General features: G+C 46.7%; 1 protein-coding gene across 1 annotated transcript; it reads left to right on the top strand.

The window, feature by feature from the left end:
• The first annotated feature begins 347 nt into the window (after positions 1-347).
• Positions 348-15,707, top strand: LOC106606232 (synaptopodin 2-like protein). The gene is made up of 4 exons (XM_014202382.3): positions 348-675; positions 2,718-2,869; positions 4,690-5,432; positions 7,329-15,707. Exons 1-4 carry the CDS (start codon positions 574-576, stop codon positions 10,022-10,024), a joined length of 3,693 nt encoding a protein of 1,230 aa, XP_014057857.3. The 5' UTR covers positions 348-573; the 3' UTR covers positions 10,025-15,707.
• The last annotated feature ends 1,126 nt before the right edge of the window (positions 15,708-16,833 follow it).

The raw sequence follows: 16,833 nt of genomic DNA, 5'->3' as shown, positions 1-16,833 counted from the left end.
TCTCTCTCTCCCCTCTCTCTCTCCCTCTTTCTCTCTCTCTCTCTCTCTCTCTTCCTCCCTCTCCCCCCTCTCTCTCTTCCTCCCTCTCCCCCCTCTCTCTCTCCCCCTCTCTCTCCCCCTCTCTCTTTCTCTCTCTCCCCCTCCCTCTCTCTCTCCCCCTCTCTCTCGTTCTCCCCCTCTCTCTCTTTCTCTCTCTCTTTCTCTCTCTCGTTCTCCCCCTCTCTCTCTTTCTCTCTCCCTCCCTCTCCCCTCTCTCTCTCTTTCTCTCTCTCTCCCTCCCTCTCTCTCCCCCCTCTCTCTCTCTTTATGTCAGCTCCTCCAGCCTGCAACCCTATCAGCATATACTCAGAGTGTGTGTGGGTGTCAGTGGGAGAGTGTGTGTATGTGTGCCCAGGTGCCAGAGTAGGGGCTGAGAGAAGTCAGCTCCAGGACATTATAGCTGAAGGAGAGTGGACATAGCTCTCTGAGGGGGCCCTGACAACTATGGAGCAAACGCATTGAGGGCCCCCCCAGAAAGACAAAAAGACAGACAAACGGACAGAAACACAAAAAAGGGGAAGGTATCACACAATAATGGTGTCAGAAGAGGTTATAATCACCTTGTCCGGTGGAGCACCATGGGGCTTTCGTCTCCAGGGGGGCGTGGAGCACCAGAAACCACTTCAGGTGGCCAAGGTATGGCTTCAGTGAAAGATAGGATGGTAAAACTGTTACAAAGGATACGCTCTGAATAATTGTAGAAAAAAATGGTGGGTGTTCATTTTTTACGATGACAGTGCATTCTATGATATACTGTATGGAGTCTGGAATTAGTGGGATATAAAGGGTTGTGACTGTGGTTCAGATGGAATATTGGCTGCCACCATGGGCAGGGGCCAAAAGGCCTGAGGATGACTCATGTGTCTGTTCTGGAATGGGTCTCATGTGTAGACATTGGAGGGTTTGATAGAGCTGTTGAACTTTAAAGTTCTACTGCTTGGAATGTACCCATAAAAAAAAATCTATATTACACTATGATCTAAATACTATAGTATTACTATATTTATATACTATAGTATTGACTGTAGTGTTGGAATATGGGGGAGGGAATAGGTAGGGTATATGCAAATTAAATACTGTAGTATTTACTATAGTTTAAAAAAGTGGTGCTTTTGCAGACTTTTTAGCAGATTATACTGTAGTATTTACTATAGTCTTCTACAGTATACGACAACATTCTATAGTAAGTAATACACATGATCGAGGGATACTACAGTGTGTAGTATGGTATTCTTCAGTTTAGTACAGAATTCTATAGTAAGTACTGTAGTATTCTATGGTAAACTGTAGTATTTTGTACATCAATGTAATCATTGATGTATCCAGTTTCTACCAGAGTTAAAGGTTCTTATAGGTCAGGGGTATTCAACTCTTACCCTACGAGGTCTGAAGCCTGCTGGTTTTCTGTTCTACCTGATAATTAATTGCACACACCTGGTGTCCCAGGTCTAAAGCAGTCCCTGATTAGAGGGGAACAATGTAAAAATGCAGTGGAACTGGCTTCGAGGTCCAGAGTTGTGTTTGAGGGTTCTAGGTCATGTAGCCTCAACATGCACACACTCTTGAGATCTCATAGGTTGCATCAACACGACGGCCGTACCCTACTTCCTGAATTGCACAATAGAGAACAATATTATTATCAGAGCCCTTAGAATAATGGTTCCTCAAAAATAGTAGATCATAATCCAACATGGAGGTGAGCTGCACAGGAGCTTAGGACGTCAGCTCACCTTATCTGAACAGACAGCTGTGTCTGTGGCGGCCAATCTAAAAGCGTATGACCCCTGACCTCAGAAATGGAGGCGGAATAATCATGTTAGGTGTGTGTGTGTGTGTGTGTGTGTGTGTGTGTGTGTGTGTGTGTGTGTGTGTGTGTGTGTGTGTGTGTGTGCACATGTGAATCTGCACGTGCGTGTGTGTGTTTTGATGCAGGGGCAGCAGCCAGGAGCTAAGACCACAAGGTGACTGATTGACTTATTAATGTCCCCTTCCTCAAGTAGCAACACAAAGTCAGGGCCACTTTGATGGGGTTAGCTAACTGGGGCCTGTGATATAATTACGGGTCAACAATGTCAGCCCTGAATATTCTTATAGTGATGAATTGGGTTGAACCCTGTATACCCGGCCTCAGATCCAAACAATGAACACATGCACAGTATTCGTAGCCATAACATTTTCAATATGCAGATGTTTTCAGTATCATATCCTAGAGTAACCTCTAGGGGTCTAGGATAAATAAATTCCTCTGCAATATACTAGGTACTACACAACTTACATGTACACAGTATAATAGCATAGGACTGGCAAGCTGCTGCCTATCGGTTGACCCTGTACACAAATAGAGGGAGAGTGCATGGGGGAGTAGAGGTGTTGGCTGGCATTTCCCTGATAAAGTGGGTAAGAGGGTTTCACTTCTGCCACAGGTTGTGGGCAATGTCTGTAGCACGTCCAAGCTGTCAGAGCAAGTCATCAAGACTCGACATCAAGAGCGGCTTTGTCATGTTCTCCATGCAATATCACTTTTCAGATAAAAGGAGAGATGACAGAGATAAATAGTTAGAGAGGGAGAGTGATGGTTAGAAAAAGAGATCGTAATGAAGAGAGAGTATTGTAATGGGTGCTGTTGGCAGTCTCACATTGAATACTGTGTGTGATATTTTGTCTCTCTGCTGGTGTAGGTGCGTAAGCGCAGTAAGGCGTGCAGGGCAGGACTGCGGGAGGGTGATGAGCTGGTGTCCATCAACGACCAGCCATGTGGAGGTCTGTCCCACGCCCAGGCCATGACCATAATGGACAGCTCCCCAGGAATACTACACATCCAGGTCAAGAGGTCAGAGAGCAATTACATTCACCATTGATGGGTACACCTGTCTGTCAAATAACCCTGCCGTTAACATATTGTTTTACATACTATATTAGCATTAAGTGCTACTCCATCATTAAGTTTTACTCCATCTTGAAGTGCTACTCCATCATACAGTTTTACTCCATCGTGAAGTGCTACTCCATCATTAAGGGCTACTTCATCATTAACTTCAGGATTGGTGGGTCCCCTACGGGATGGTTGAGCTAACGTAGGCTAATGCGATTAGCATGAGGTTGTAAGTAACAATAACATTTCCCAGGACATAGACATATCTGATATTGGCAGAAAGCTTAAATTCTTGTTAATCTAACTGCACTGTCCAATTTACAGTAGCTATTACAGTGAAAGAATACCATGCTATTGTTTGAGGAGATTGCACAGCTTTGAACATGAAAAGTTATTAATAAACAAATTAGGCACATTTGGGCAGTCTTGATACAAAATTTTGAACAGAAATTCAATGGTTCATTGGATCAGTCTAAAACTTTGCACATACTCTGCTGCCATCTAGTGGCCAAAATCAAAATTGCAACTGGGATGGAATAATACATTATGGCCTTTCTCTTGCATTTCAAAGATGATTGTACCAAAAAATACTAAGGAAAGGTTGTATTATCTTTTACCAGATCTATTGTTTATATTCTCCTACATTCCTTTCACATTTCCACAAACTTAAAAGTGTTTCCTTTCAAATGGTACCAAGAATACGCATATCCTTGCTTCAGGGCCTGAGCTACAGGCAGTTAGATTTGGGTATGTCATTTTAGGCGAAAATTGAAAAAAAGGGGCCGATCCATGAGGTTTTAAGTTTTACTCCATCATTAAGTTTTACTCCATCATTAAGATTTACTCCATCATTAAGTTTTACTCCATCATTAAGTTTTAATCAATCATTAAGTTTTACTCCATCATTAAGTTTTACTCCATCATTAAGTTTTACTCCATCATTAAGTTTTAATCAATCATTAAGTTTTACTCCATCATTAAGTTTTGCTCCATCATTCATTGTTACTCCATCATTAGGTTTTACTCCATCATTACATTTTAATCAATCATTAACTTTTACTCCATCATTAAGTTTTAGTCCATCATTAAGTTTTAACCATCATTAACTTTTACTCCATCATTCATTTTTACTCCATCATTAAGTTTTACTCCATCATTAAGTTTTAATCCATCATTAAGTTTTACTCCATCATTAAGTTTTAATCAATCATTAACTTTTACTCCATCATTAAGTTTTACTCCCTCATTAAGTTTTACTCCACCATTAAGTTTTACTCCATCATTCATTGTTACTCCATCATTACGTTTTACTCCATCATTAAGTTTTAATCAATCATTACGTTTTACTCCATCATTACATTTTAATCAATCATTAACTTTTACTCCATCATTAAGTTTTAGTCCATCATTAAGGTTTAACCATCATTAACTTTTACTCCATCATTCATTTTTACTCCATCATTAAGTTTTAATCAATCATTAAGTTTTAATCAATCATTTAAGTTTTACTCCATCATTAAGTTTTACTCCATCATTAAGTTTTAATCAATCATTAACTTTTACTCCATCATTAAGTTTTACTCCAGCATTAAGTTTTACACCATCATTACGTTTTAATCAATCATTAAGTTTTACTCCATAATTAAGTTTTACTCCATCATTAAGTTTTAATCAATCATTAAGTTCTAAACCATCATTAAGTGCTACACAAATAGGATAAGCCAGAACAGTATGACCAACAATAGTTAAGTAACCGTGTTGTGAATTTGCTCCTACAGGGCGCCGGCAGGCTTCCAGTCCGTGGTGCTGTTGACCCGCGCCCCATCACCCCGTATCGACAAAGAGTACCGAGCCACCCTGCGTGCCATGTCCCCCTCCTCCAGACTGCACCACACAGCCACTGTCATGGAGGTCCCCCATGGCAGGTCCTCCCTCCTATCCCCCATGGTGCGCAGAGGCCTCACCTCGCCCCCAGGCAGCGAGGCCTACTACGGAGAGACAGACAGTGACGCAGAAGTGGCGGCCAACGAGAGGCAGAGGAGGCAGAAGCACAGAAATCCCAGCAACTTACCCGGAAAAGCCTTCGGTAGAGCCTCCCCGGAGGGAGGGGAGACCTCAGAGTTTAGCGGCTATGACAGTGCCCCAGATGCCCGGGTCTACCCAGGGCTCCAGGGCCACGGGTTACTGGATGGCAGAGGAGGGGGGGAGGGCCTGCCAGGGGTGGCCCGCAGGGAGGTGATCTACCAGCCCCCTCCAGGGATGTGGTCCTCCCAGACCTCCACAGAGACATCCTCTATCATCTCCTCGGTTGAGGACCAGGTCTCAGGGCAGGACAGAGTGGTGGAGGAGGACAGAACCTTCCAGGAGCCATCCAACGTTGTCCCACTGGTGTCACCCGAGAGGGCCAAGGAGGCCATGCAGCTGAGCTCCCGTAGGCAGATGGTGCCCATGGTGGGGCCTATAGACACCCCTCTGGACGAGGAGCTCTGTGTCACCTACATGGACAAGGCCAAGCAAGCCAGTGAGTATACAAATCATGACCCATAGGGTGATGCGGGATTTGTTACTGTACAAATAATTAGTAATGTAATGGCTAGTTGAGGGTGGCACTGCATAACAAATTACATTGTCCTCTCAGGTAAAGGCAGAGTGTTCCCCATGAGACAGCATTAGTCTGCATGGGGCCCTTTTAAGAACAGGGGCTATATTTGTCCCCTGGTTCAGTTGCCCGGTAACCTGAGCACTGCATGTATGAACTGGGAAAAGCATTTCCATGCAGCTGCTATCTGGTATCAAATAGCAGAGTCCTTCTCCCCTGTCTCACTTTCCCTCTCTGACCACTTTCATATATCACTCTTTCCTTCTCCTCCACTATATTCCCCTCTCACGTTCATGTCTTGCTACATCTCGCTAAGACTGAAATAAAAAACAAGGGTACGTTTAAGAAAAACATACATATTTACATGTATATGTAAGACACATGTAAAACAGAGTAAACAAAATATGATAACATTCCATTCATACACATATGAATATACAAAATACATACACACGTGGTCGGATGGTTAGGCACCAATACACCAATAGCTAATAATAGTGAGGCGGGGTGCCCTCTGCTCTGATCAGTCTGTCAGGCAGCTGATGTATGGACCAGTGACCTGGGCTAACAGCTGAAGAATGCATGTTTGTGTATCAGAGATTACGAGGTTTGCTATGGGATGACGTTCCGTCACAGATGTTTCAAATGCTCCACTTAGTCCAAAGGAACACAGAAATGTATGGTTTTAAGATAAGGCCAAGAACGGATCAGTAAAAATGAATCAATTATGTTGGTGTGAGAAAACATATCAGCCACTAAAACTCATTTTGAAAAGCCACCTGAAGCAGGATCAAATAAGTAGTTGGAATCTTTTGAGTTTGCCAAGCAATAACGATCCCTAGACAGATGGATTAAATGGCAGATTAAAGGGAAATTCCATACATAAAAATACTTTGTTACAATGACAGAGAATCTCTGTTATCTACAGTAGAGTATATGATTATTTCATACTTTATGCAAATAATAAACTCCTGACAAAGTGCATAAATAGAAAATATTTACAACATGTCCACCTGTCAGTCATAAACTTCAGGACAGGGAGGGCTGAGACTATTTGAAGATGTTGCTTTTTTAAGAAATTAAAGAAATAAAATGTCATTAATCCCTAGGTGTCCCTAATTACAGGTTCGCATTCACATGTCCTGTTCAGGGACATTGCCGGTGACAAATTAAATAACAACTCCTTACATAGTTGGGCACATTGGGATCATAGGTTTAGCCTCCCTATGCTAAGAAAAACCATAACAAAGTAGTGGAAATGTACAACCTCTGCCTAGAAGATGGGACTTTCCGTTAACACTTTCCGTTAATGCTATTTGGTGAAGTTAGAAGTTGGGAACTAGGGATTTTTCCTTTACCTTGGTTAATGTGAAAAGCCTGTGGCTTGCCAGTCATTTTACCGGATGTGCTCTGGTAGCATCTTAGAAGATGGATGCTTGTTAAAGACTCTCCCTGCTGTTTTTAGAACCTGGTGTCATGCTGAGTTCTCCATTTAAAGGTTACATCTGGTCGTTCATCACTGGTAAAAAAAAAAAATCCCCCTTTACTGTCGTCAATGCATCAAAGTCCACCCTATAAAAGACTATCCCGTGATCTTTTTTGTGTATATTATGTTAGATTCAGTTCCAATTTAAGTTAATCAGTTCAGATGAATTATAACTCCTATTAAAGAATTGAATATAAATTTCATCCAGAGCTTTTAAAAAAAATGTGCGACTGGACTGAAACCGGAAATGACCATAACCAAGATGACATAGAAACAGTAATGGCATTTCTACAGACGTACCCACCATAAAACATGCTCTCTGACCCCTACAGAACTGAACCGGGGTGACACGGTTCAAGACAAAAAGGTGAAGGAGGCCAGAACCAAGTGCCGCTCTATCGCCTCCCTTCTGACAGACGCCCCCAACCCCAACTCCAAGGGCGTACTGATGTTCAAGAAGCGCAGGCAGCGCTCTAAGAAGTACACGCTGACCAGCTTTGGCAGCGTGGATGAGGACATGCAGCACAATTCCCCAGAGGAAGATGGTCTCTTCCCAGGAAGCGAGTCGGAGTTTGATGAGGATGGCTTCTCGGCCGCTCCCGACACCACCTGGGACAGTGACTACCTGGATGCCCTGGAGAAGAGGGCGACCGCAGGTGGAGAGCGAGGGGACGGGGCAGAAGATGCCCCCAGTCCCGGCCTGAGTAACATCTCTGGGAAGGGCGCCCAGCTGTTTGAACAACAGAGGAAGAGGGCGGCTGAGCATGCCAAGAAGGTGGCTGCCGCCCAACCTCAGATAAGGACCCAATCACCGAACCAACCACAGATCCAGGAGCAGCCTCAGCCATATGCACAGAGCCAGCCCCAGCCAGAAACACAACCACAGATGTACCAGCCTCAGCAGCCTATGGCACCACCGCCCCCTGTAGCCTTCCAGGAGGAGGCTCGGTCTGTGGCAGAGAGGCCTATGGCACCGGCCCCAGCCACTCCTACTGCCTACAGCATGGCTAATGGAGACGTCGCCTACTCTCCAGTGAGCACGGCCGGCATGGTGAAGTCACCCCTGACTGTGGCACCCAACCCAATCACCACCCAAGTGTCGATCTTAACCACTCACATACCTCCACCCCAAGCACAGCTGCCAGAACTTTCCTCCAGCTCTGTGCTCAACAGAACAGCCCGCCCCTTCAACCCAGGGTTCGTGACCAACCGAGCCACCACCGCTCCTGTTGTGTTCCGCCCCGTCGTCACCAAAAGCGCCCCGCGCCCGGCGACCTCTGTGTCTATTGTAGGACCTCCCTTCTCCACCTCATCAGAGCCGCCTCCAAGTGGTAATCCCGCCTTCTTCTCTCCCCCGCCCTCTGTGTCCAGAGGACCCTTCTCCACCTCCGCCTCAGCACTGGCCACTCATCCCTGTCCTGCCTTCTCTGTGGAGAACCTGGCAGAACCACCCATGCCCTCTGTTCCACAGGCTTCCTTCACAGCCATACCTCCACCCCCAGCACAATTCTCAGGTGGCCCCATACCCCCACCTCCAGGATCATTTGCCAATGTACCCTCAATTCCTCCTCCATCACCATTCTCAGGTGCACCCATACCCCAAGCCCCAGTCTCAGTGGCTCAATCAGCCCCAGCTCCAGTGTCATTTGACCCCATACACCAACCTCAAGTTTCTGTTGCCCAGATGCCCCAAGCTTCTGTCTCAGTTGTCCCACTCCCAAACCCCACAACCCCAACACCTATACTCAGATCCCCCATGTCCAAGGTCCCACCTGCCCCTGGTGGTCGTACCGGCATCCTCCTGGAGGCTCGTCGGCGCAGCGGCAGGAGGCCCATGTTCCGAGTCCCTGCTGAGAAGAAGAACTCTCCCAACCCTGACCTGCTAAACATGGTGCAGAACCTGGATGACAGGCCCCGCTACAGAAGCTACTCAGAGAGTGTGATGGGCATTGAGTCAGGTGCAGAGGAAGACCAGGGTGCTGAAGTCTGCCGGGGAAGGATGCCTCCACTGGTGGCCCCCAAACCCCGTGTCATCCACGAGGCCCCTCAGATCCCCCAGGAAGAAGGCAAGGGTGCTCAGCTGTTTGCCCGCAGGCAGAGCCGCATGGACCAGTATGTGGTAGACACCCCACAGGAGCCCGCCTACCGGCAGGAGGTCACCCGCCCAGGGGTCGAGCCCCAGGATGCTCCCAACCCCAATATCAACTCACAATGGAAGTTATCCCCCAACATCCGCGCCCCCCCGCCTATCGGCTACAACCCTCTGCTGGCCCCCTCCTGTCCTGTGGGGCCACAGAGAGATACCAGCAGGTCTGACAAGGGGGACTGGGGAGGCAAAGGAGGGATCGCCTTTCAGAGGGAGGGAATCAAAGCTCTGGATTTCATGAGAAGGCAGCCTTACCAGCTCAACTCAGCTATGTTCGGGGGTAGCGTTGCCAAGCTGTCGGCGATTCCCTCCTACCAGGATCAGAGACAGCAGCAGGGAGGGTACACTACTATGGTGGGCAGCACCATGACCCCTCCCAGACAGATCCCAGTCAAAGCGGCCCGTGTGTATGAGATCAAACGCTTCTCCACACCCACGCCCATGTCAGCCCCGAGCCTGGCCCCCACCGTGATCGCTCCTCGCTCAGCCACAACGCTGGGAGAGCGCCTGACCCGCTCCGATATGACCTCCCCAACCCCTGCTCCTCTCTCCCCACACCCTCCCCCTTTCTTTGCCCCAGCTCCTGTCTCTGCCCCACCTTCCGTCCTTGCTCCTACCTATTCAGGGGGCCTGCCTGGGCTGCCCAGAATCAATGTTACCCCTGTCCGCAACCCCATCCCCATCCCCCACCAAGCACCCTATCCTGGAGTGTCCTACAGTGGGCTCCAAGGAGCCAAGCAGTTTCAGAGTGCCCCTGAGCTTACTTTCCTTGCTAACCTTCCCACTCCCCTAAGGGCGAATGCCATGCAGGCGCCAAAACCCCGCTTCATCGCCACCAAGGTGGGCGTCCAGCCGTGTGTGTGGAGACCAGGTGCCATGTGATCAGGTGGGAGTGGGAGACCATGTCTGTCACTAAGAACTGGACACATCTCAGCCCTAAAACAAATATCTGCAAAACAATAAAGTAATAAGGTGGTCAAATACTGATCAATGAGCTTGTTCAGTACCTAACAAAAAATGTTTTTACGAGTGCCTTGCAAAAGTATTCATCCCCCGTTTTTTCCTATTTTGCTGCATTACAACCTGTAATTTGAATTGATTTTTATTTGGATTTCATATACTGGGCATACACAAAATAGTCCAAATTGTTGAAGTGAAATGAAAAAAAAAACTTGTGGAATTTTTTTTTTAAAATTACAAACGGAAAAGTGGTGCTTGCATATGTATTCACTCCCTTTGCTATGAAGCCCCTAAATAAGATCTGGTGCAACCAATTACCTTCAGAAGTCACATAATTAGTTAAATAAAGTCCACCTGTGTGCGATCTAAGTGTCATATAATCTGTCACATGATCTCAGTATATATACAACTGTTCTGAAAGGCCCCATAGTCTGCAACACCACTAAGCAAGGGGCACCACCAAGCAAGTGGCACCATGAAGACCAAGGGGCTCTGCAAAACAGGTTAGGGACAAAGTTGTGGAGAAGTACAGATCAGGGTTGGGTTATAAAAAAAATCTAAAACTTTGATCATCCCACAGAGCACCAATAAATCCATTATTAAAAAATGGAAAGAATATGGCACCACAACAAACCTGCCAAGAGAGGGCTGCCCACCAAAACTCACAGACCAGGCAAGGATTAATTAATCAGAGAGGCAACAAAGTGTCATGTCCTGACCAGCAGAGGGCGTAATTGTGTTAGTTTTGGTCAGGATGTGGCAGGGGTTTGTGTTTGTTAAATGTTGTGTGGGTGATTGGACTCCCAATTGAAGGCAGGTGTGTTGAGTTGCCTTTGACTGGGAGTCCTATATAGTAGTGTGTGTTTTTCTTTGGGGTTGTGGGTAGTTGGTTTTGCACTGCGTTTGTATAGCCTGTAAAACTGTTGCTGTCTTGCTTATTGTTTTTCACCGTGGATGCTTTACTCTTTTTTTGGAATTAAACTATGAGTATCCACATTCCCGCTGCGCCTTGGTCCATTCCTGAAGACAGCTGTGACAGAACTACCCACCACAAAAGGACCAAGCAGTGGAAGAGGAGGAAGCCACAGGAGAACAGCATGGATGGATGGACTTGGCAGGATGAGCGAAGATTCTGGGAGGACAAAATAAGGGAGCTAAGGGAACCCGAGAGGCAGCCCCAATAATTATTTTGGGGGGGGCACAAGGGCTGTTTGGCGGGGCGAGATTGGAGCCCCAGGCCAGCTACCCGTACCCTTGTAGGGCAGACTGGACAGGTCCCATGCTTTGGGGTTGGGGCAGTGGTGAGGCCTGGGATTTTCAGGCCGGTAGGCACAGTACCAGCGCCCCGCATGTGCCAGGGCGAAGTAGGCATCGAGCCGGAAGGGGTGATGCCAACCCTGCGCTCAAGACCGCCAGTGCGCCTCTACGGTCCGGTGTTTCCCGCCATACGCACTAGCATGGAGGTGCGTGTCTTCAGGCTGGCACGTCCTGTACCAGCCCCACGCATCAGGCATCTAGTGCGTCAGCCCAGCCTCACCAGTCAAGAGTCACCAGAGCTGCCCGCCAGTCAAGAGTCACCAGAGCTGCCCGCCAGTCAAGAGTCACCAGAGCTGCCCGCCAGTCAAGAGTCACCAGAGCTGCCTGCCAGTCAGGAGTCGCCAGAGCTGCCCGCCAGTCAAGAGTCGCCAGAGCTGCCCGCCAGTCAAGAGTCGCCAGAGCTGCCCGCCAGTCAAGAGTCGCCAGAGCTGCCCGCCAGTCAAGAGTCGCCAGAGCCGCACGCCAGTCAAGAGTCGCCGGAGCCGCCCGCCAGTCAGGAGCCGCCGGAGCCGCCCGCCAGTCAGGAGCCGCCGGAGCCGCCCGCTAGTCAGGAGCTGCCAGAGCCGACTGCCCGGAGCTGCCAGAGTGGCCCGACTGCCCGGAGCTGCCAGAGTGGCCCGACTGCCCGGAGTTGCCAGAGTGGCCCGACTGCCCGGAGCTGCCAGAGTGGCCCGCCTGTCCTCCGGCCCAGCCCGAGTGGCCCGCTTGTCCTCCGGCCCAGCCCGAGTGGCCCGCCTGTCCTCCGGCCCAGCCAGAGTGGTCCGTCTGCCAGGGTCAGCCCGAGTGGCCCGTCTGCCCGGCGCAGCTATCGGCGCCACCGAAGTGGGCGACGCCGAAGGTGGAGCGAGGTCCACGTCCTGCACCTGAGCCACCTCCAGGATAGTTGGGTTGGGGAGGGAGGGTGTAGCACAGTGCCGTCGGTGACGGCAGCCACCCTCCCTTCCCTCCCTTATTGTTTATTGGTTTTGTTGGGGTATTGGGGATTTTTTTGTGTTTTCTTTTTTTAGGTGCATTCCGGGGTCTGCACCTTGAGGGGGGGTACTGTCATGTCCTGACCAGCAGAGGGCGTAATTGTGTTAGTTTTGGTCAGGATGTGGCAGGGGGTTTGTGTTTGTTAAATGTTGTGTGGGTGATTGGACTCCCAATTGAAGGCAGGTGTGTTGAGTTGCCTTTGATTGGGAGTCCTATATAGTAGTGTGTGTTTTTCTTTGGGGTTGTGGGTAGTTGTTCTTGCATTGCGTTTTGTGTGCCTGCAAGACTGTTCCTGTCTTGTGTATTGTTTTTGTCCGGTGGATGCTTTACTCCTTTTTGGAATTAAAATATGAATATCCACATACCCGCTGCGCCTTGGTCCATTCTTGAAGACAACTGTGACACAAAGAGACCAAAGATAACCCTGAAGGAGCTGTAAAGGTCCACAGCGGAGATTGGAGTATCTGTCCATAGGACAACTTTAAGCCGTACACTCCACAGAGCTGGGTTTTACAGAAGAGTGTCCAGAAAAAAAAGCAATTGCTTAAAGGAAAATTAAGCAAACACGTTTGGTGGTCACCAAAAGGCATGTGGGAGACTCCCAAAACATATGGAAGAAGGTACTCTGGTCAGATGAGACTAAAATGTAGCTTTTTGGCCATCAAGGAAAACGCTGGCACAAACCCAACACCTCTCATCACCCTGAGAATACCATCCCCACAGTGAAGCATGGTGGTGGCAACATCATGCTGTGGGCATGTTTTTCATTGGCAGGGGCTGGGAAACTGGTCAGAATTGAAGGAATGATGGATGGTGCTAAATACAGGGATATTCTTGAGGGAAACCTGTTTCAGTCTTCCAGAGATTTGAGACTGGGATGGAGGTTCACCTTCCAGCAGGACAATGACCCTAAGCATACTGCTAAAGCAACACTTGCGTGGTTTAAGGGAAACATTTAAATGTCTTGGAATGGCCTCGACCTCAATCAAATTGAGAACAGACCTCAATCAAATTGAGAATCTGTGGTATGACTTAAAGATTGCTGTACACCAGCGGAACCCATCCAACTTGAAGGAGCTGGAGCAGTTTTGACTTGAAGAATGGGCAAAAATCTCAGTGGCTAGATGTGCTTATAGAGACATACCCCAAGAAACTTGCAGCTGTAATTGCTGCAAAAGGTGGCTCTACAAAGTATCGACTTTGGGGGGGTGAATAGTTATGCACGCTCAAGTTTTCATTTTTTTTGTCTTATTTCTTGTTTGTTTCACAATGAAAAAATATTTTGCACCTTCAAAGTGGTAGGCATGTTGTGTACATCAAATGATACAAACCCCCCAAAAATCTATTTTAATTCCAGATTGTAAGGCAACAAAATAGGAAAAATGTCAAGTGGGGTGAATACTTTCGCAAGCCACTGTATTAAGTGTGTTGGATTATAATAATTTGAAACCCTCGCTAAATGAATGGTTGATTGCTGAAACTCAGAAATGTGTTTCCATTCATTCGATTCTTTTCAACCCTTTTGTTTGTGCAGTAGAGGTAATTGGCTATCAACGTCACTAAGAACTAGCCTCATACGAACCATCCTGATCTCGCAAGCTCTGGATGGTTTGCATGAGGTAAACTAAGCACTATGATAGACTTTAAATCATAGTCATCCATGTGATTGCAGTCGTAAATAAGCTTGCTTGTCGCACATGCTGTTGCTGACGTGTTTGTCTGGTTTGTCTGTTGAATCATTGTCTATCAGGACATTTGAATAGAGGAATTTGGTCCAGTCACGTCACACATACACAGTAGTCTACCCACTGTACGCCTGTCCTGGAGGAGGTTTGTGTAAGGCTTATCTTTCTACACAGTCAGCTAAGTACTGTTTAAAGGGCCATGGTAGTGAGAAAGTCTGTACTGAATTATTCTTTGAAACTTGAAATGTTGACATGTAGGATTTAAAAAAAAAAAAAGATCACAGGAGGATTGCTGAGTTCCTGTGTCTTCCCTCTCTGATGAGAGGACAGAGGAGGAAGAGGTGAGGCTAACACAGAGAGTGGTGAAAAGCGGTGGGGTCAGAGCAGCGCTGATTCAATGTGAGCACCATCAGACGAGTGCCAAGCACCATGATGCTTCACTCAGAGGAAACCACTGACATTTGGACCTCTCCAAAAGAGGTCATTGCTCATTTTTCATTGGGCAATGGCTAGGTCTAATATTTAATGGACCTAGGGCTGGGGCTCCCTTCCAGTCTGCTTTAGCCCTTCCTTGGAAGATGAGAGGAGGGATAATTTCTGTTAGACCTCTCTGCATTGTTTGTGTTGGTGGTCAGATCCCTGGCTCCCAGTGGCCAGCGAGAAATGCTATCTGTTTTGGCTGGGCTCGTAGTCAACAGGTGTCTTGCTCTCCTGTCACTGCCTATTTGCAGAGCTGATCAGGACAGCGAACCGAACTGGATGAACACACCAACCTAGCACTTCCCAGACTAGTGTGCCCTTTCTGGATGTCTGGTGTCGATGTCACCGCTCACGTTGTATTAAAACAAATGACACCAATGATGGATGTGTATTTTTTATTTTATTTTGACTGAAGTGTTAAAAACATGAGAGGGGCTGCAGATATGGAAGCAGCAGGGACATACGGTCCCTGCCAAATGTTTGAAAGGGGTGTCGGTTATAAACCCAGAGTCAAGGTTCTCACTGGCATTTAGAGGAGGGGAGATATGTCAAAGTGTGAAATGAGAGAAAAACTTTAGTTTGGATTTGTCAAGGATTTCCCACAGCCGTTAGAAATGAGAAGAAAGTGAGTAGGAAAGCCTGGGTTCTGAGGCCTAGTGAGGGAGGAGGATAGAGAGAGAAGAGGGACAACCCCATTGGTGCCTCTGAAACATGGAGGTGATCAGGTAGTGTATAAAATGGGAGAGTTGACTGAGAATGAACCCAGTCATGAATGGGACCATAACCGTTCATATTATTCTAAACCTGAAAACAGCTGATGGTAATTAACTGCAAATACATACAGGCTTTTGGATATGGATACGACCCCCATTCACTGACAGGGTTCATGACTCATACCTTTTTGATGGTGATAAATGGTTGTTATTTTTAGTTGTTTTTCAAATGTATAAATCTAATTTAACCCAACAGGCTATCTGTTGTGTTTATGTCATTATAGGTTTTAAAGTATGTAATATGTTGTGCATATGTGTAAAAATACAATAATAGACTTATAATTTGAGTGTGAAAATGTCTGTTAATGAAGCCGCAGTAAGAGCTTTTCACTGACTGAGAGATGAGCTATTTTTAGAGGAATAAAACATAGACATGTCTCCAATTGTCTGAATCATTTGATTCCACACTGCCCCCTGTTGTTCACTGTGTGACACTGCAATTATCAGATACACAATATTATTGTACTACAGAAAACCAGTCCAGAACAGGATAAAAATCTACATGCAAACACAATGCCATTGTTTCCCCAAAATAACACATTTTTATCCAATTCAAGTACACTATTGGAGTATCAATCTATCTGTCTGTCTGTTTTAGTAATCTAAGAGAATACCCATGTGATATTCAAAACAATTACAGTAAACCTAATTATAACACAGATTCTACAGCCAGAAAATGGTCTTTAAATTGTAAAAGGTAGCCTAACAAACATGCAGCTACCTACCAACTGAATAGAATTAAGATAAGAATTCACATCAATATCAGTTCCAAGAAGCCAGTACAAAATCAGACTTTTCCTTGAAAAAGAGGGACTTGGTGTAGAGAAGCGTGGGAACACGGTCTCCCAAAGGAAGGGGTTAACATAGCGACTGTAATCCAACACCTAGCAACCTCATCAAGAGGGTTGGACCTCTTTGCGTAATGAATAAGGTGTTGGCTTGAAAATTTGCTGGACCTGGGTTCAAATCCCAGTTGGGGCTACCCCCAAATTCGCTATAATGTTGATTGCATTAGACAATAGAAAATATAGGTAGGCATGTAACTTACATTTGAATAGCTCATGACCCCCCCCCCCCCCCCCCCTGGATATTAGAGACAGGTCAATTTGACCCCCTCAATAATATACCATGATGAATTTGATTTATTGAGGAGTGGGAGGCCCTGATGAACAACTGAGCAAGAGGACAAGTACATTAGAGTGTCTAGTTTGAGAAACAGACGCCTCACAAGTCCTCAACTGGCAGCTTCATTAAATATTACCCTCAGAACACCAGTCTCAACGTCAACAGTTAAGAAGGCGACTCCGGGATGCTGGCCTTCTAGGCAGAGTCCCTCTGTCCAGTGTCTGTGTTCTTTTTCCCATCTTAATATTTTCTTATTATTGGCCAGTCTGAGATATGTCTTTTTCTTTGCAACTCTGCCTAGAATGCCAGCATCCAGCATTAGCTCGTCTGTTAGGCTCGTGTCACTGAGCAGCTCTTGGCTGTGTTTCCCTTTGTAGTC

This window comes from Salmo salar, chromosome 01, assembly GCF_965601325.2.
Source record: "Salmo salar chromosome 01, fSalSal1, whole genome shotgun sequence".
NCBI lineage: Eukaryota > Metazoa > Chordata > Actinopteri > Salmoniformes > Salmonidae > Salmo > Salmo salar.
This window is presented reverse-complemented; position numbering and strand designations above follow the sequence as displayed.

Coding starts and splice junctions, on each gene's coding strand:
- LOC106606232 (XM_014202382.3), top strand. CDS start 574: ATGGTGTCAGAAGAGGTTATAATCACCTTGTCCGGTGGAGCACCATGG. Junction 676..2,717: donor AACCACTTCAGGTGGCCAAG/GTATGGCTTCAG, acceptor CTGCTGGTGTAG/GTGCGTAAGCGCAGTAAGGC. Junction 5,433..7,328: donor GGACAAGGCCAAGCAAGCCA/GTGAGTATACAA, acceptor TGACCCCTACAG/AACTGAACCGGGGTGACACG.